Below are 19761 nucleotides of genomic sequence, written 5' to 3' on the forward strand. Positions count from 1 at the left end.
TTCCCACAAGTCCTATATCCACTGTGATCTTAGTGCTTTAAAAGGTTATTAATTGCCTTTTGGGAAGAACCTTTGGAGAACTAAGCTGTTGTGAGAGTTTCTTGGAGTCTTGAAAGGGCAAGAAGGTCAGGGCAGCACCATCCTAAATAGCTCTCACAGGCTGAGCTCAGCCTTGTAAGCAGTGCCCTGAGAAAATTGTTCATTCCATAAACCAGTTTCCAGAATCTGTACTACTTAAATCCCGGGTTTTGCAGTGTACCTAGACTATTTTGTGAGCAATCAAAAATTGTATAAACAAGGTCTATCATTGTAAATCTGTAATTGGGGAAATTAAAAAAAAAGTTTTAATAAGTATGGAAATAGATGTTACTGTAGTCTGATCCACAGTTAGTCTGCACTCAAATACTGTTCAAAGTGGCCAGCTGAGTGTTGGATAGTTAATGTGAGATGTTAAAAAGAAGCTGAAGTACCTGCTTATATTCCAAGAATCAGGTGGCTTTAAAAAGGTTTCAAGCTGTGCATGCTGAAAACCTGGGAAGGCTCCTAGAGTTTGTAGCATTTCTGACCATGTACTTTCTATAGACTTAAAGATTTGCTTCATTCTTTCACAGAAAAATCACAGAATATTCTGAGTTGGAAGGGACCCACAAGGATCATCGAGTCCAACTCTTAAGTGAATGGCCCTTAAACCGACTGTGACAAAGGAGGATGTGAAAGTGTTTGCTTTCTGCATATATGGACTTACTGAAATTCTCTTCCTTTAGTGTATCTTCACCTCCAATTATCTTTACCCCCAGTGGACAACAGAATGCATTTGAGTAGAAAATACCCTTTGCCCCAGGATCATCAGCTCATTAGAGATCATGGGTGATTAGTTTGGGATAGGGCCCTTCTGTAAACCAGCAGCAAGATGCACTTGTTGGCTTTACCTTTGGGACAGTTCACTGAAGGTTGGTAGAGTTTGCCTGAAGGCTCTTTTGTTTAGTGTTTTGTGCTGTTATTTCTGAACAAGGCAATACAGCATGTCTGTAATGCTGAGAGCTAATCCTTTTGTGTTGCTCCTGCTGTCCCAGACAACTAGAAGCATGGTTGTTGGATTGGGTGTCACTTTTCCACCTGAAAGTTGATTCTGGCTGGTGGGTTTTGGCTTTTTCCCCTTGCAACTAGCTATTACTTTATCTGATTAGAATCGAAAAGGAAACCATTTTGTATGGGCTTTTACTGGGAAAAAGCAGTAAGCAGATCTGCATCTCTGTTTTTGCTTTTTTTTTTTTTAGTGTTTTGGGCTTTTTTTTTTTTTTTCTTGCTCCAGACCTTACAGAACCTTTCCCATCTTTTGATGCTGCACATAGGATTTTATGAGTCATAATGAAATATTTTATTGATTATATTAAAAAAATCAATTAAAAAGTTGCCCTGGCTGTCAATTTTGTGCACTCTGCGTGCACTGGCAGGTTTGACTGCTCACCATTGTGAATGAGAAGAGAATACCTTGGGGTGCCCAATTATAGCAGCAGTGAGAGGAAATTCAGAAGAGTAATTTTGGCTTCCTTCATTGCCTTTATGTTGGCCTCTGAACGAGTGGCCGTTCTCCTCCTTTCAGATTTCACAGCAGTGAGAGCACTAATGGCAACTCTGTGCAATTTTGACTTCTCATGTCCATGAGATTGAATCAATGCTTCTCCTTCCACATTTAGTAAAACAATTTTACACACGTGCTGAACAGCTATTCTTGCCTATACCTGCTTTGAGATGGACTAGATGAACTGGAAGATTTTATAGAAAGCCATCTCTTTCATTCCTTCTCCCTCACCCCCCTTTTTTCTTTTTTTTTATTTTTTTTTTTTAAGTAAACTTCAGATTGACAATGGAACAATTCTGTAAAGGGAGGTATTTTTAAAGCAAAGATGAGGAAAAGCCAAGTGTTTTAATAGGGCTTATCTCATAGGGGTGGAAGTTTAAAGCAGGAAAGAAGAAAGTTAACATAAACAGAAAAAAAGAAAAGCAGCTGAGCTCTCCCCATTCAAGCATATGAAATTATTCGGGTGCTGTTACCACAGTATCTGAACACTTAAATTATTAATGTATTTATTGCTGTAACATTCCTGTGTGGTTTGGAGGAGACCCTTTTGGAAGGGAACTGTGACCCAGAAACTGAATTTAGGGGCTTGGATACCTAAAGTAGGTTCTAAGCAGAGTTTAGATGCTGAAATCCATGACTGCAATCCGTATATTCCCTGCTCAGTCACTACTTACCCCTGGAGGTGATGAATCTCCCTGACATCTATGAACAGATGGATTCTGCTTTTGTACCTGCCCAGGGCTGCTCGGAATGGGAGTCCCACAGCACAGCTGTGGACAATGTGGACAGTAGGGACGTGTGACCTGACCCCAAAGCAAAGAGTTCCTCTGCCTAAGTTCTGATCAAAGCACACTCATTTCTTGGGGAAACCGAGCTCCTGACAAGCATCACACCTCTGTTTGGGCCACTTTTAAATTGTAGCTGGGGAAGGAGAGAACCTACTGGGGAAGGTGCTTGCCTGTGAAGGCAAAGGCAGGGGTCAAGTGCTGTCTCTGAGCACTGTCTTTTAATGTGCTGTTTAATATTAACATCACATCCATAAGCAGAAAAAAGAACAGGCAGCAGAGCTCTTCTCTACTACTAAGTCATGCTTCTCCTTAGGCATAGTTGTCTCCCTCTGGCCCAGCACATGCATTATTATAATTTGGATTGAGTGGCAGGAGGAATCTCCTTCCTTGACGACGGGCATGTCTCGGACTAACGCTTCCATGCTCTCCCTTGCACTGAAGGCTTGACTCTCTTCTGGCAGTCGTTTAAAAATGGTAACCACGCTTCCTAACAGGAACCCAGATGTGTTTTGGAAGATGTTTGTGTGTGTGTGGCAGGGGAGAGATCTCTTTCCAGCCTCTGTGGCAAGAAGTTGTGTAATGTATAATCTCTCTTCTTATCTGTAATTGATCAGTGTTAACTGAACAAGCAAGAACTTTGTTTGCTCTTCTCCAGGAGTTTGGGAATACTTGCTAGCAGCAGGGCCCTCCATGGAGCAAACAGTGTCTGCTCATTGCTTAGTCTGTGCTTTAGAGCCAAGCAGGCAGGCATCACATATGCAGCAGATCTTTGGTTAGTGTTTTATCAGCACAAGTATAACATATAACCCTTCTGGAAGAGGGCACTGGCTTTTCTAGGGTGACAGTCCATGGCTTTCTCTTTAGGTAAATCTCCACAATGTCATTTAACAGCCATGTGTAACTTGTGACTATCAACTGGCAGCAAACTACTTTCTTAGGAAGAGGAATAAAATGGCTGCTCATGTTCCCAGGTGGTCAAATGTCAACTGTACCTGACTATATGCAGGGGAAGGAATAACCCCCTGCACCAGCATAGGCTGGGGGCTGACCTGCTGGAAAGCAGCTCTGCGGAGAAGGACCTGGTGGTCCCGGTGGACAACAAGCTGTCCATGAACCAGCTGTGTTCCCCTCTGGCCAAGAAGGCCAGTGGTATCCTGGACTGCATTAGGAAGAGCATTGCCAGTAGGTCGAGGGAGGTGATCCTGCCCCTCTACTCAGCCCCAGTGAGGCCACATCTGGAGTGCCGTGTCCAGTTCTGGGCTCCTCAGTACAAGAAGGACATGGAGCTCCTGAAGTGGGTCCAGGGGAGGACAACAAGGATGATGAGGGGAGTAGAGCATCTCTTACAAGGAAAGGCTGAGGGAGCTGGGTCTGTTCAGCCTCAAGAAGAGACGACTGAGAGGGGACCTCATCAATGCCTACAAGTGTCTGAAGGGAGGGTGTCAAGAGGATGGAGCCAGGCTCTTATTGGTGGTGCCAAGCAATAGGACATGAGAAACTGATGTACAGGAAATTCTACCTGAACGTGAAGAACTTTACTGTGCAGGTGACCAAGCACTGGAGCAGGCTGCCCAGAGAGGTTGTGGGTTCTCCCTCACTGGATATATTCAAGAAGAGTCTGATGCAATCGTGTGTCATGTGCTCTAAGACCCTGCTTGGGCAGGGAGGTTGGACCAGGTGACCCACTGTGATCCCCTCCAAACTGACCCACTCTGTGATTCTGTGATACCTGTACTTAGCTGTGTATTTGGGTAGTTCTATAGCACTTAACTGCAAATGCATGAAGAGAGCACATTGGAATATTTGTTGGATTCATGGAAACTTGTCCTCTTCAGACTTTTTGAAGTTTTCTTTTTTCCCTCGCATTTAAAATGTGGTTTTTTTGGGAGGAGTCTAAGAATGTGTAACTAAGCTGCTTGCCTGCCTTTCCCAAGGAAGCAGCTGCTGCTGTGCAGCAATAGAGAATGTGCTGGAGGAGGAGGTGGCACTGTTTTCTTCATGTAACTGGCACAGCTGCAGGAGATCTGAAACCTCGTGGCTACACTTGACCTGGTTTCCTTGTCAGAAGCACATCTGGTTTTCAATTTGATTTAACCTGGAAGCTGTGCTCTGCCTGCACTGGGGCCAGGAGCCCTGAGACACAAATCGTTCTGTAAAATGCCGGTGTGTTGCTGCTGGGAAAATTATCAAGAGAGCAGATCTAAAAAATTTCTTCTTGGTAGTCCTATGAGAGAGGCTTATCTTTGTCTTGTCACCTTACATGGCTGGGATTTGTGCCTGGCAATTCGAGTGGTCCAGGAACTGTCAGACTCCCTTCTCCTCCTTTGGTTTGGCTGGTATCCCCTGGCATCTCCTCACAGTGTCATTGGCCTGGTACAGATGAGTTTCCTCTGTGCTAGTATTTATTGCCTGGCATTTTGGACAAGACAAGCCCAGAATGTCCTCTGCGAGGCACGTGCGCTGTGCCGTGGACTTAGTCCCTGTCTTCGCTGGAGCAGCTCAGCTGAGGAGTTTCTGCAGGGTGCTACAGGAGCTGGGTCAAGGTGGAAACGGGCTGCTCTTAGTTGCATCCTGCACCAGAGATGTTGGAATGCTGTGGTGCAAATGAGCAATCATTTTCATCTTCAGAGCTGGGAGAATAAATGCCTGCAAACTGCAGCCCTCTGACAAAATGCCTGTTTGTTTCTGGTATGGAGAGTGTTAACAGCAGAGAGACAGAAGGGGAGATTTGCCAGGGTTACTGATTATAAGAGTATAATTCCTTGAAGAGCAGGCAAGCTCAAGGTTTTAAAATTCTGCCTTATATGGTCCCTTCCAGTATCCTGTCCTGCCTTAGGAAGGCTACGTGGATGCTGCAAAGGTTCAAATACAGATCCAATCTGTGGAGTCTGGATATTTTAAACCAGGGCCTGAACTGAAGGACTGTCATGCAAAGCAAATGTACCCCGGGGGGTGGTGGAGGAGGGAACAGCTAATAGATGTTTTCCCCTTGCTTGACATCTGTCACCTCCCCCCATGCCAACCCTTCCTCTGTTTATAGCAAACCATTTGCTCCCATTAATTAGAACTGGATTCCTGCCATCTGACCAGCTTTATGCCTGTACAAATATCAACAGAGCCAGGACTACACAGGTGGGGAGAAGGGCTAGTCAGAGGAGATCTGTTGCATCTGTTTGGGGAGGGATAGATGGGGGGAAATGCCACCCCCCCACACCCCCCCCCTCTGCTTTCCAAATCAGGCACATTAGCCTAGACAGCCTACAACAGTAATTGAAATGCAGACTGGGAGCCCCAGGATGCCACTTTCCCCATTCCTTTTCAGAGCAAACTGCACTTTAAGCCATCCCCTCCAGTTAAATCTCTTTACCAAAGTGGTCTGTATGAAGGCTTACATACAAGATGATAATGGTGCTGTCATTTTTACAAATAATCACAACAGGAGCAGAAAAATAAGAGGAAGATGATTACGCCTGAAAATCCAAATGAAGTTCCAGTAGCTAATGCAGTGGAAACTAAAAGGAAGCTGAACAACACTCCCAAGCTGTTCTTGCCAGTCACTAGGCTGGTTTTTTTGCTGTGATTTAGGAGTGTACAGCTGTGTTGCCATGACATTATAAGGAAGTGTACTTAGCCCAGGATGGTTTTCCTTGTGTAAAATACTATGAAGACAAAGTACTTGATGTGTTAGTTGAAGCAAACCTTGAGTGGAAGAAACAGGTTAACCTAGATTAGCTTGGCTGGGTTGTAAAAGAAAAAAAACCTGAAAACTCTCCCATGGCCACCTTCAGCAGTAAGAGCTCTGGTTCTGCTGGGATTATGAGTCAAGAGGATGGCACTGGTCTTAACACTGAGAAATAAACCCCATCTTAAAAGGAAGTGGAGCAGCAGCCTCTTCCTTCCCCCACTCCTTCATATAATGATGGGAAGTACTTCTTTATGTGGGATGAGAAGGACTGGGTGATGTGATGTGCCTGTGTGTACCCCAGAGTACTTTAAGCCTTTTACATCCTGGAAGATGATGGTCTGAATCTGTTCAGGCATTGAGGACCTGAATGCCAAGGTTTTGAGTACTCCAAACATCTGAACTAATGGCAAAATTGGGGGAGAAAGAATGGTGCCTTGCTCCTGCATCTGAAAGAAACAGGTGCAGGCTCCAAGCTTGGAAGGAAGGAGGAGATTTCTCAACAGAAACACTTCAGGGATGTTTTTACACCATGCTGTAGGAAGTATGTAATTCCTTTCTCCGTGGCCTGGTATCTGGAGTTCCCTCCTTTGTGTTCCCCTGTGGACGGGGCCACCAGCCCCTGCTCTGCTGCAGGGGGGCTGCAGTGAGCGTGGTGCTCACCTGGGGCTCAAGTGCCTCATGCTGCAACCTGCAGGTCAAGTACGTAACTTCAACCTTTAGTGTTCTCTGTTGATCAGAAAGAGCAGAAAGGACAGCAGTAGGTCTTTAACACACCTTTCCCTTCTTTCTCACATTAGTACCCCAGTGCAAGGTTTTCCTTCCCCCTAAAAACAAGCTTTTTTTGGTTTTGTTTTTGTTTTTTTTGCTTTTTTTTTAAATCAGTGACACTTTCTGTGTTCACTTCGTGTGTGTCAGATATTCCCTTCACTGGTTAGAGGTGGGGCAAATAAAACATAGAGCTGACTAACTTAGCTCTTAAGGTCTGCAAGAATCTCTCCTAGCACAACATTTGCACTAATTAAACTAACTTAGGGAATCATTTACAGGTCAAAGTAAAGGGACCCACTCAATGCATAAACATAGCAGAATGTCTCAGAGAGTGATGGAGGGAGAGGGGAGAGCTGTTAATTGTAGCTCATGGGGTGGTGGGGGTGAAACTGCCAGTACTCTGAGACAAATTGGGCGTTTCCTGAGTGTCTCAAAATTAGCAGTTGTGTCTGCATGAGGTGAACATACTTGAGTGTAACAGAAACTCGACAGATGCATGTTTTTCAGGAAAAAAAAGAAGTTACTTTGTCAGTTAAATAGCAGAGTATTAATTTACTGCTGAGATGCTGATATGTGCCAGTTCTAGTATCTGTGCTGCTGGGCTATCATCAGCTTTTACAAGTTTGGAGTGACATTTGTCGTGCAAGTGTAGGTGTAAGGAGAGCTCTGCTGGAGGGCCGTGCTCTTGTGAACAGCCTCCGGGCAAGAGTGTGTGCTCCTAGAATCTGTTTTGCAGCCAGGTGTAAACCACAGGGTTCATGTTTAAATCCAAGGTTTTGTTCCTCTGCTTTGAGTTTTACCTGAATGAAAAGATTTGGTTTTTAAATATTTCCAATTTGAAAGTGTGTTGAAAGTGTACATATGAAGAAACCACCATTACCCACTAGTCAATCCCCACCTTCTTCTGTAAGGTGCTTTGCTGCTTCAAGAGAAATGGGTTTGTTTTTCCTTTGCTCCCTCTTCCGTGTTGGATGCTTTACTGTATCTCTGAGTATCATCACCTGTTGCTCTTGGGGTTTGTTCACCCTGGTTTGGCTTGTCACCACAGGCTTGTCAGTTATTCCCATAGAAAAACCTGCATGGTCCTTTGTGAGATGACAAAAGGCAGAAAATGACAGAACAGGCTGGGAAGTGAGGAGCAAAGGTGAGGCAGGGGCTGCCTGAACGCTCGGCCGGGCAGTCCCCAGTTGTTCCTGACGTGCGGTGGTTCGGGTAGCGACTGTAGGCGGTGCCTTGGTCACGGCCACCGGGGGCACACGAGCGAACTGCCCCTGTCCCGCGGAGAGCCCCTGCTCGTAGGAGGAGCACAGTGGGCACATTTGGCTCCTCAGTGGTCTTGGCCGTGAGCGTGTTGTGCCTGTGTCAGCAGCACCTCTGAAATGAGATCTGTCGAAATCTGAGGAAATTATGTTGAAAGGCAGCCGATGGGAATGTTCATTAATGGCAGGATTCTTTTCCAGGGAAGGCTAAAGGGGTGCGAGACCTCTGTTAAAGCTTGTGCATCTGTCGGTTCCAGCTGTCTAATGCATGAAAGTGCACCTGTGCACAGAAGAGAGCAACACTTGGCTGCTGCAGTGTGCTCGCCTGCCTCAAGACATTTCCATCTGGGAATATGCTGAGAGCCAGGGGTGAACATTACAGATCGCTGAGTTTTAAATCCCCGTGTCCCCAAGACCCTTAGCAGATGAATGTGCATAGCAGGGGGGCTTTCCCAAGGTGTGTGGCATTGATGGATGGGGTAACAGGGGCTGACAACAAACTCGGGCTCTTAAAAAAGAAAGCTTGAGAAGCTTTTAAGTACCAATTGTCGCAGAAACATTTTGCTACTGGGGAGAGTAATTTCTGTCTATTCCCACAGAATAGGATATTTCAGTGTTCAGTCCTGATATTCCTTGAAGCTAAACAATGGGACCATGAAAACAAGCTTTTGTCTGATGCCTGCTAGAATGTATGTCCTGGTATTGATTCAGACACACTTTCTTATTGCTTCTGCTTTCCTTTAGCTTATGTGTGATTTAGATAATACCTGAGGTTTTAGGTTTTTATAATTTTGGTTTTTTTCTTAATCACAGAATAACTTAGGTTGGAAAAGACTAGTCCAACTGTAAACCTGCACTGCCAAGTCCACCACTAAACAATGTCCCCAAGTGCCACATCTACATGTCTTTTGAATACCTCCATGGATAGTGACTCAAACACTTCCCTGGGCAGCCTCTTCCAATGCTTGACAATCCTTCTGGTGAAGAAATTTTTCCTAATATCCAATCTAACCCTTCCCTAGTTCTATTTGTTGGAGCATCCTGCCATTTGGGAGTAATTTGAAATCAAGCAGAAAATGCATAACCAGATAGAGATAAATACCCCAAAGCAACCAGTGAATCCCTAGAGTCTCCCCTTTGTCTGTCTGCCAAGTGTGTATTTGTGGCTGTTATGTGAGCTGCGGGGCAATTCAACAGCAAATACACCATATTCATTTGTGTACACAAACACCAATAGAAAATCAGTAGTGACACTCTACTCCCTCTTCCTACTCACAAAAATACCTCCCTCCTTCACTGTAAACACAGATTTGGAGGAGCAGTAGCCTGGGCTAGGTAGCCTGCATCCCAACCTGTTAGAACTAGGAATAAATGTGATGCCTAGACTGCCTGTTTTGGAGTCCCGAGTGATGCATTTTGTTTGACTGTGATGATTGAGTTGAGGGAGATGGAGGTGGGAAGAACTGATGTGGGGAGGTGGGCCTGCTTTGTTGTTAACTGATAAAAATTACAAGGAAAGACAAGTTTCTGCAAGACAGACTTAGAGTGCATTAAATAAATATAAATTTTATTAAAAACACCCACATCTCAGCGTTATCAGGAATGATATAATAATAAACAGCTTTCAAATAACCTGCATTACATTACAATACTTACAGTATTTATAACCATCCTCAGATTCTTTTTATAGACATACCAAACATCTCATGAAAATGAATGAAACTAAAGTAAAAAAAAAAAAAAGTAGAACATAAGCATAGAAAATGCACACAGAAGTTCATTACCTTAGTGTCAAACTGCTAAAGTTTCCTACACAAGTTAACCACTAGCTTTAGAAGTGAACTTTATACCGCTGTGCGTCAATCAAGATGAAAAATTCATTCAAGTAAAGTTGACACCACTCAGAAGCATCTTCAAGTATGGCTATAGTCAACCTGATAATCCTATACAAGCAACTCTGTCTGCTTTGTCATTCGTTCCAACTGAGGCAGGGTTCTGTACACCACAAATTACAGCTCACGTATGTACAATACAAAAGCGATTCACCAACCAAGCTTCCTGCTCCTGCTGCCAGCAGTTTGGCAAATGACGGTGCACGGCACATTAACCAAACATCTACTATGGATTACGTGAAGTATATAGGACTTTAAAAAAATCACCAAAAGATGAAGATATAGAATGATTTAATTAATCTGACATATAATCATTGTTATTTTTTTTTAAAAAAAAAGGTGAAACTTTTGTTTCAATGCAGTGGGTAGAGTCACAGAGTGAGAATTAAAAACCAAAATTGCCATAATAAATATTTGACCATTAAACCCAAAGGCCTCCTTTGATTTACTTGAGTCAGGTTGTGATTCTTTCAGTTAGAATTTCTTTCGACCAAACTTTATCTTACAGTATATTGCACAAGATATATCTGGGACATGGAGATTTGCATGTTTAGGGAAGCCCTTGTACAGACTGTACCTTTTTATATTTTATTTTATTTATTACAGTATCCAAGAAGCCTTGTTTAGAGAGTGACTTGAACAACTCTAGCAAACAGTCACTTGCCAAACCCCTGCCTTACATTTTTCCCTTTAATCAGCTCAGTGCATTCTACTTTCTTTTTGTTTATTCATTTGAAACAGTCAAAACATTCTAAATCTCTTAAACACTTCCATTACAATAAAAAGAGCTAACAAATTTACAAAATTAGTTTTAGTTACACAATACATGTACAAGAAAAATAAGAGAAGGGATTCAAAAGAAAAACATTAAATCCCTGAAAAAAAGAACAAAACAAAACAAAAAACCCAAGAATAATATATTTAACCTACAACAGCTTTACATACACACAGGTGACACGTTGGCATAGGAGAACATGAGCTGAAATATCCCTGAATTTTTAGAACCAAAAAAAAAGTAAAAAAAAAAAAAAGTTGAAATTCAAGTTATACTTGCTAAAATGTCAAGTATCGAGAGTTTTTTTTGTTTAGTTTTTTGTTTGTTTGTTTTTTCAAAGGCTATTGGGGGAAAAAGATGGTATACAATATATAAACTTTCACACTCAGTTCAATATCCTATTGCCAAACTAGTGTTGAGGTATATGACAAGTAGGAACATCACTCAAACCTTTTAATGTATTTTTAGCTCACATTATGATATATTTGTAGCAGGCTGAGTAGCACCATGATGTGAATTCAGCTCAAAACCCAAATATATATAGATTTAATATTTTTACAGTACTAAAATACTAAAGCATTGCGTTAAAAAAAGTTTTGTTTACAATTTAATTTACTATACAACTCTCCTGCTTTTTTTTTTTAATAGAAATTAATGATTTAAAACCACCACAGCAAGCCAGCTGCCTATTTTTTTTTCTATTTAATCAACGGAATCACGCAGAACTAACCCTGTTTCATTCATCTTGTGTAGGCATCGGTCTGCTCAATCTTCCTGGAAAAGAGGACACTTGCACCGAGAAATGACTTGCACCACAATGTACATAATTATCAACACAAAAGCAATCTGCCATTCGATATTTGGGGAGCGTACAGATCTCTAAAAACAGCAGAAGCCCAAGCTAACTAGTTGTAGTTTGTCGCATGCTGCTAATTATTACCTGTGGTTAATATAAAATTCTTTCCTTAAAACTGTACATATTTGAGCAATGAACTTGTCATAATAATTGTAGAAAACAGTTTACAGTATAGCTGTGTGAGATGAGCACCAGAAAAAGATGTGTTTTGTGTACTAAAGTATTCCCTTATATCCAGTAAGCCCCATTTTTATCGTAACTGACTGTATTAAAAATGGATATGTAGCCCACTAGCAGATGCATGGCTAAACCAAAAGTATTTAAAAGCTTTTTTAGTTTAAAAAAATTATCTTTGCATTTTAAAATCAAAGTAAACTCTTTTTTTTTTTTTTTAATGTCTTAGTACCTTAGCATTGTTCAAGTTGCCAAGCTTAGGTAGACAAAGTGCTTTTGAAACACTATTTAAAAAAAAATATCTCTCTCTATATTTTATTGTCCTTTTCTAGGACTTGACTGGATGAGCAAAATCCAGAGGTCTTTGTAATTCCCATATGTTAAAAAGTAAGCTTATTTTAACACCAGGTAAATTCAATACATACATGAATGAAAAGGTCCTCCCTGTTGCTGAAGAACATTTGACTACATCATTGACATTTTGTTAAAAGGCATTAACTGTTTGACTGATAAAATAAAGACACCATTCTCTTAGATAGCACCATGGTTTTAGAATATTCGAACAAATTCAGTGTTTTGCTGTCTATTAGTTATGTTTTATACTTATCTACTTTGTTAAATAAAATCAAAAGACTAATAAGATTACAGTAAAAACTGCATGTTAAAAAGCCATAATTCCAGTATTTCAGTACATCATAGATTCAGCACCAGATGTTATTTTAAGATTCCTGCAGTTGTAATACTACAGTATTTTTTTTAGGGTTTTTTTTTTGCTCCTGTTTCATGACTATGCAAACTTGATGACATTAAAAGTGGCCACAGATGTGCAAAACTGTAAGAAAAAAAAAAATCCATTTGCAGATTTTCTCTTTCAGTAATGGAGCCAGTGTTTTCAAATGTAAATTGTGAAACACTTTTTTGTTGTTTGTTTTTTTGGTTTTTTTTTTTTTTGCATAGGATGCTTTGGTCTTGTTTCCTACGTGCCATCTGTGACCACTTAAAAATCAGTGGAAAATAAGTGCGCTAGTGAGATTACCTCTTTTTGCTGGTGTGGTGAGGCTTTTTCCACCGATGAGTTCCATAAAAACACTGTTTTCTTCTCCACCCTTGCCTTCCCCAAAACCTAAAGAACTACTACCCTACTGACAAGGTATCTTTTCGAATGAGGTAACCAGCAAAGGTGTGAAGTCAGATATATCGGTTGTAAGGCCCTGTAACCCGTGTAAAGGCATATGGAGATGTAGTTACTGTGGAGTCTGTGGTGACCGACAGTGTCCTTTGTGCAAGAGACTTGATGAAGCGCACGTACGTTGGCTCAGAGGGTTCGTGTGGCTCCGCAGGCTCCCGCTTCGCTTTTTTGCCGTAAGATTTCTGAGGCACGTAGTCTGGACCGTACTTCTCACATTCCTCTTCCTTCTCTCTTGCCTTCTCAGCCATCTTTGCCTCCCACAGAGCCAGACCGTGTTTTGGCTCATTCATGCTCTTGTGCTGGTAAAAGACAAGGGATATTCTGGTGGGATGGTTCCTGTTGGGGTTTTTTAAGGGAGTTGTTGCGTGGAGCTCACGTTTTGCACACTCTATGAGAATTGACCCATGAGATGGAGCAACTGCCACTCCTCCAATTTCTGGATCCAGAAAGTTCTGCTCACTATCTGACCAGACTTCATCGGGATCCTCTGTTTTTTCTGGATTCAGCACATCAGTTTTATCTAAACCACCCTGGGGAGTAGTCCTGTCATGGTTTTGACCTGGAAGCATGTTAGACAAACCATTAACTGCATGTGAAATAATTTCATTATCCTTATTTTGGAGGTGCAGTGAATTAGGAGGACTACTAAACATACTTGGAGCAGAATGGTAGTCGTGTGGTAAATGAGGAGGGGGTTGCACGTGATGATGTTCACTTGTTTTACTCGTGGAGGCATAATCCATGCTCGGGTTACTCAGATTAGATTTTAACCTTGAGGCAACCTCCATAAAATGACCATTGGCCTCATGGGTGGAGTAAGAGGAGAAAGACCCTATGTGGTGTACATTAGGTCTAATGGTGCAATTACTGAAGGAGTCTACCTCCATATTTTGGTTTCCATAATTCAAGTACTTGGGACCAAAACTCTGGTTATTCCCAAACCTGTGCTGGTATAATGTTTGAATGGGTGGTAGACTTAGTTTAGACATATAGTCTTGGCTCTGGCAACTATAGAAGTCCATGTGCTGATGCTGGGAAGGGTAGGAGCCCAAGTAAGAGGGGCAGTTGTCCATAGGTATGTTTCCATTGCATTGGTAGGGTGGATATTGGTTATTTTGACTTAATGATCCCGAATAAGGGTTCATGGGACTGGAAGAATTCAAATAAGACCCCACAGGCTGTGATGAGGTTGTATAGAGGTTCATGGGACTGGACCCTCTGTAGGGATCTGAAGTGTATGATGAGTTTGGATAAGCATTGGCTGGATTAGGCAACCTTACATAGAGATTTGCAGAACCTGAACCCGAGTAAGAATTAATAGGATTTGACTGAGAGTTGTTAGGGAGAGTGCGCTGTGGATGTTGCTGCTGCTGCTGCTGCTGTTGTTGTGTGGCTGGTCCTGAAAGACGTAAAAGATCTGTAGATGTGAAAAGGAAAAAACAAACAACCACACAACAAACAGCTTTAGGGAAAAAAACCCACCAAAAACCCAAACAACAACCCAACAAATAACATAGTTTATAAGACTTTTCATGACATGTACCTATGAAATATCTAAGAAAAGTATATCATATGATGCATTAACAGAGCCCCTTTCTCAGACCTCAAACACAATCCTTTAATTAAAAAGCTGAATAAATACTAAGTCTACTTTTCTTTTTTGGCAAACATCCAGTGAGATCAGATGTTAGTGGCAACGGGGAAAAGAGGACAGTGCAATCTGTTCAGAGTCACATGCACAAAATCCAAAGAGTTGAATCATCTTTTAAGTCCATGAAAGGGGGCATCAAAGTGCTCCCAAACAGCCGTGCACAAAATTACTTCCTTTCCCCCAAGAATATCTAATTCTTCTCATCTATATGAATAGAACTGTCTTCAAAATATGTCCCTAGCTTTATGTAAAAAAACAACATTCACTGATAGACAGAACAGTGCAGTAATAGGTGCGATTAACTGAAGTTGTAAGAGCAAAAATATAATTCATTAAAGTGCAATGCCATCATTTAATGGTCACAACCCTATCCTGGGTCATGGGACAGCTGACTTCTATTCATAGGTATTTCAGTGACCTTCTGGGTGGCCTTGGATGTATTGCTTTTTTCCTCTCTGAGAAAACTGCTGTAACAATAAATTAGTTTTTTTCCTCTCTGAGAAAACTGCTGTAACAATAAATTAGTCCTGATGAACCCCTTTGCTCAGGACTCTCAAATCTACTGATGAAAACTGCCAGGGATTGTTGAGTGGATTTTTAAACTCTTACTCCACTACGGAAAACCTGTTTTGCTTTTGGTCTTGAGGCAGAGTATAAATACTGGTAAAGAGGTTATGCTTGAATCCCCTCAAATTAGGAGGTTCTCTCTTACAGTGGCAGACAGCGAGTGATGTGTAGGTCATTCTTTCTTTGGCAGCAGCATCACACACTTCTCTTCATGGCTTCTAGCACTACTAGTCTTTTAAAGATACTTTACAATACACTGGATGACAAGCAGAGTTTGCTTCCAGATTTCTACAGGTGTTAACTATCCGACAGTAAAGGATTTCTCATTGCAACTTTTCTTTTTTTTTTTTTTTCTTCTCCGGAGTTGCACAAAATTCAGCACTCTAGTATTTATAAATATACATTATTGATATTCACTTTCAAGAATTCTCTTGCCTTTTTACTTCAATACGTTCTTGGGCTGAATAATGGTTTTCTTGAGATTGATTACAAATGGCCCTGGTTTCTAGGAAGCTTACCGCTGTTGATAAAGATCCTGACCATATTCACGTGTTTACCTGCTAGCTGCTTTGCATGACCTCCCACTTCAGAGTTGCCTTGCTTGTTGCGTGCTGCAGCAGACTTCTCTCTCTCAGCTTTGCTAGACCCATTCTCCAAGGAGGAAAGCTTTTCTGCAGCTGCTTTCTTTGCTTCCAGCTTCCTTTGCCGACAGGTCTTAACGGGCTCTGCTAACATCCTTACTTTTCGGCGAAAGGAGGTAAGGACCTGGATGCTGCCGTTCCTCTTCTTCTCCTCCTGGCCTTCAACACTTCCAAACTCATCCACATCAGAGACTTTGTATAACGGGAGCACGTGGAGCTGCTCATCTTCTGGTGTTTGGCCAATTTCACGATTGTCTTCTCTAGTTAGAGTGCAAACCTGTAGGAAGGGTGTATTAGAGATCTGAAACACTGTCTCTGCATTTTGCCTTGCCCTGCCACTGTCAGCATTGGCATGTGGCAAGCTATTTGTAAACTACAAGTTTCTGTGCAATTTATGCATATCACAAGCCTGCAATTTCATTCCTTCCATTACTCTGTTGGATGGTGTTAAGAGAAACAGAAGGTATATGTATCTATTTCTTTTACTTGTGCTGAAATGGACATTATAGTTAGGGACTACCCTAATGTGAAATAAACTGTGATCTATCGTGCTGTGGCCAGAGAGCTAAAGCAGTGGGACCTGGGACTTTGTACTCACCTGAAGATTTTTTCACTACAACACATGAGGTAGCTACCTATTAGAGATAGTGTGGAATGTAACAAAGTGGGATTGTATTTCATTTCCAGTCAGTGGTAGCTTCCAAGACTTTGCAAAGGAGCCAACTACTGTAATGTTAATAATAAGATTTAAGAAAGTTACTGTTGTGTCATGCAGCAAGCTCATTGTGTTAGTTCCAGCTAAAACAGGTATTGGGTGGATCTTGGTGGAAAAAGATGCCGATGGACATATTCTGCAGCAAAATCATTACATCAGCTGGTTTTAGGAGGAAAGCTCAGCTGGAAATGTATATTGTATTGGTGGTGATTAACTTGACAATTAAGTCAGACCCTGGAAACAGGAAAAATTTAGTTGGAATTAAAGAGGCAGATGCTCTATTTGGTTGTAATAAGAGCTGCACTGTGAATCTAGGTAGTTGCTTCAAACTACAACTATGATGATTGTTCAAAACTGAAGAGTATTGTTTCTCATATTTGCCCCAACTGTATTGTCACAGAGATAGCAGGCAAGGAACAGAAATAATCCAGTACACATTGAAAACCAGCTTGCTTTTCTAGTATCTTCTACAGCCTTTGCTGTACATGCTAGAAATCAGAACTGAAGAGAGTAAAGAGTGCATGTACAATGCAAAGGATGGCAAGTCTTGCAGACTTTCTGCTCATCGAAAGCAGGAATAAAATTCAAAACTTTCAAAACCCTCTTGGAAAGAAGTTGTTTGTTTCCATTTTATTAGAAGATATAATCCAAAGTTGTTAGAAAAGAAGTATTTCAAGGGGACAAATATAAACCATTTTGTGCCAGCAACATAGAAACAGGCATTTCAGCCCTGTTGGGATCTTCTTTCCATTGTCTTCACAGTTCCTCTTTCACCAGTTCTGTATTAAACCTTTCTTTAATACAGTATCTCAGTTGAAAGAAAAATTGTGTAGGGGATAATAAGCTAGCTCAGTTCTGCTTAATGTTTCTGGGTTTTTTAGCAATCTGCATTAGGCAGGCGTAAATTTAAACAGGCGGGAGATAACGTATTGAAGACACGAGGTGAGTGCCGGAGTAAGGAGGCTGTTACACGTCACAGACTTACCAGTGTGCTCCCGTTCTGCATGTTGTGCAAGTCTCTGTGAGCATGAGCACAGAAGTCCAGGCAGGCAGTGACCCCTGAGAATGGGCGACCTTCTTTTAAACCCAGGCGACACTCAGGTGCTCTGTGTTCGTACTCGATCTGGAGAGACAGGACAGGTTTCACTGCAGCTGAGCTGGATGCTCCAGAATTAGCACCCAACTAGCAATGAATGCTCCGCTGTGACAACGTGCAGGTCTCCCACACGTCTTGGAGGTGACAACAAACAGATCTTGAAGGCACATCAAATGAAGCAATTTGATGGCAATTTCGTATCCATGCTTCATTCCTCACTGCTTTGTTCCCTGTTACCTTCTCTGGCATGATTGGGAAATTAGCCAATAATACTTTTCCTCATGTATTACTTTTGATTTTCTGCCAGTGGTTGGTGTTTTTACATGACAAATGCAGCGCACAGTTTCCGTGACTGGCACTGTGAGAGTGATATGTTTGTGTAGACTGGAAGTATACCAAGCTATTAAGGGAAAATGGCTGTAGAAAACTGACTTCAGAATTACTTCATGAAAAATAATAATTTGCTTTTTGATTTGTAATATTTTGGCATGCTAAACATGTATTTCATTAGCTTAAGTACAACTCTAACCTCTGACTAAAAAGAGAGAGAATTCAGTCCAGACAGTATTTTGTACTCATGCACTCATTATTAAGGAGATTTATAAAGAATTCATAATGCAACAATAAATCTAACATAAAAAGAAAGGATTTTTTAATGGAAGATCAAGCCTTAGAAAAATGATGGTTTCATATTTTATTTAGAAAATTAAAAAAATGAAACCACATTTGTAAAATGCTTTGCTGAAATTCCTGAATCTTTCAAGTGAATACACAAAACATCTACACTTAGTGGAACTTAATGGATCCCATTTTAAGTTAAGGTTAAATCAGAAGTTTTGCCAAGTCTTGATTCAACATCACTAAAAATACATCGTTTGCTCACACACATTTAATTTTTAAATTTGAATTATTTACTTCCCTGGAATTTGAAAATAAAAGCAGAGCAAAACTTGAAATGTGTAAACTTCTTTGGAATTAAAAGTGAGTGGTCTGAAATGTTAGCCAGACTATAATTGTCTGATTATACTATATTGGTGCAACTGCTCTCTGAGCTGTTCTGTTGGGTCCAGTTGGGAAAGCAGACCCTTTAATCCAGAAGCAGTCCAGATTTGGATTAGAATATATCCAAGAATTTGAAATTTCAGAATTTGAAGAGTGATTGGTTTTAGGGCTTTTCATTTTTAGAACCTTTTACAATATCATACAAATTAGAACTTGATAATCTCTCCTTAAAGCCACTGACCATAGCTTGATGATGGTTTTCCCAAAAATACAAGATCTATGGGAATCTTCTGAAATAGGCCAAACTATATACATGCCTTATTACATAAGGTAAAAACTGAAGCTTGTAAAAACATGTATTTTCAATAAATGTTGGGGAGGACCACAGCTTACTTGGAGAAAAGTTCTTTTGTGAATTTTTGTGGGAAAAAAAAGCAGCCCAAGCAAAGAACCATTTTATTGTTCACCACCCCCTCATTTTTTCTTCTTCCTCTTCCTTTTTTCTCTTGCAGAATGTCTCTCAGATATTTGGACAGATAACCACGGCTAGTGGGCACACAGCCATAGTTTTCTCCATAGTGAGTCTTCAAATATTATCTGATCAGGTAAGTAAAGCTGGGTAAGTCTGTACCGAATCTGCTTACCCTGTCTGGCTGCTACTAAATATGCAGTAAAGGAGTGAATTTTACAGTAGATAATAACGGACAGTTCTGTGTTCGTTTACTGTTTCTGTTACAGTTGAAAATCTGTCTTGTGCTGGTTGCATAATGCTGTCAACAGGGAAGCAAGATGATGTCACAGGTTGCAGTAGATGTTGATAGTTTGGAAACTGTAAATTCTGTGAATGTTCATAATAGTAGGGAACCCAAGCAATGAAAACGAAGGCTAGCAGTTATATGTTTGCAAGTGGTATGTTGTCAAATTTTGATGTAACTATCTGAAAGATGTTTGGTAATGAAATGTAGATGAGACATAGCCACACTGGTAACATCATCAAGGCTCTGAATGTGCTTGTGTCTGCAAACAGCTGATACACAGAAAATACACGCACACAATCCCCTCACGCAACAAGGCTGGTACAGGCACTTGTGTGCGTACACAGGGCTCAGTGTGTTCAAATA

At 41.2% G+C, this 19761-nt stretch overlaps 1 protein-coding gene and 1 long non-coding RNA gene across 7 annotated transcripts in view; one reads left to right on the top strand and one right to left on the bottom strand.

Annotated features, from left to right (window-relative positions):
- Positions 1-19761, top strand: part of LOC127472076 (uncharacterized) — a 46587-nt gene that overhangs the window by 18740 nt on the left and 8086 nt on the right. Inside the window, exon 5 of the long non-coding RNA XR_007904858.1 lies at positions 19153-19245. This is a non-coding gene — a long non-coding RNA (uncharacterized LOC127472076). The remainder of the gene's footprint in view (positions 1-19152; positions 19246-19761) is intronic.
- Positions 11332-19761, bottom strand: part of TET2 (tet methylcytosine dioxygenase 2) — a 69987-nt gene continuing 61557 nt past the window's right edge. For 3 of the 6 annotated variants that reach the window (XM_051789618.1, XM_051789620.1, XM_051789621.1), the window contains 3 exons: positions 17528-17665; positions 15744-16104; positions 11332-14385 (listed from right to left, as the gene is read on the bottom strand). In XM_051789618.1, the coding sequence (XP_051645578.1) occupies positions 12968-14385; positions 15744-16104; positions 17528-17665 (1917 nt within the window). In that variant the 3' untranslated portion in view covers positions 11332-12967. The remainder of the gene's footprint in view (positions 14386-15743; positions 16105-17527; positions 17666-19761) is intronic. The other 3 variants (XM_051789622.1, XM_051789619.1, XM_051789623.1) reach the window with 3 other exon arrangements.

This window comes from Manacus candei, unplaced genomic scaffold, assembly GCF_025592945.1.
Source record: "Manacus candei isolate 608988 ecotype Guabito, Panama unplaced genomic scaffold, ASM2559294v1 h1tg000028l, whole genome shotgun sequence".
NCBI classification, from domain to species: Eukaryota; Metazoa; Chordata; class Aves; order Passeriformes; family Pipridae; genus Manacus; species Manacus candei.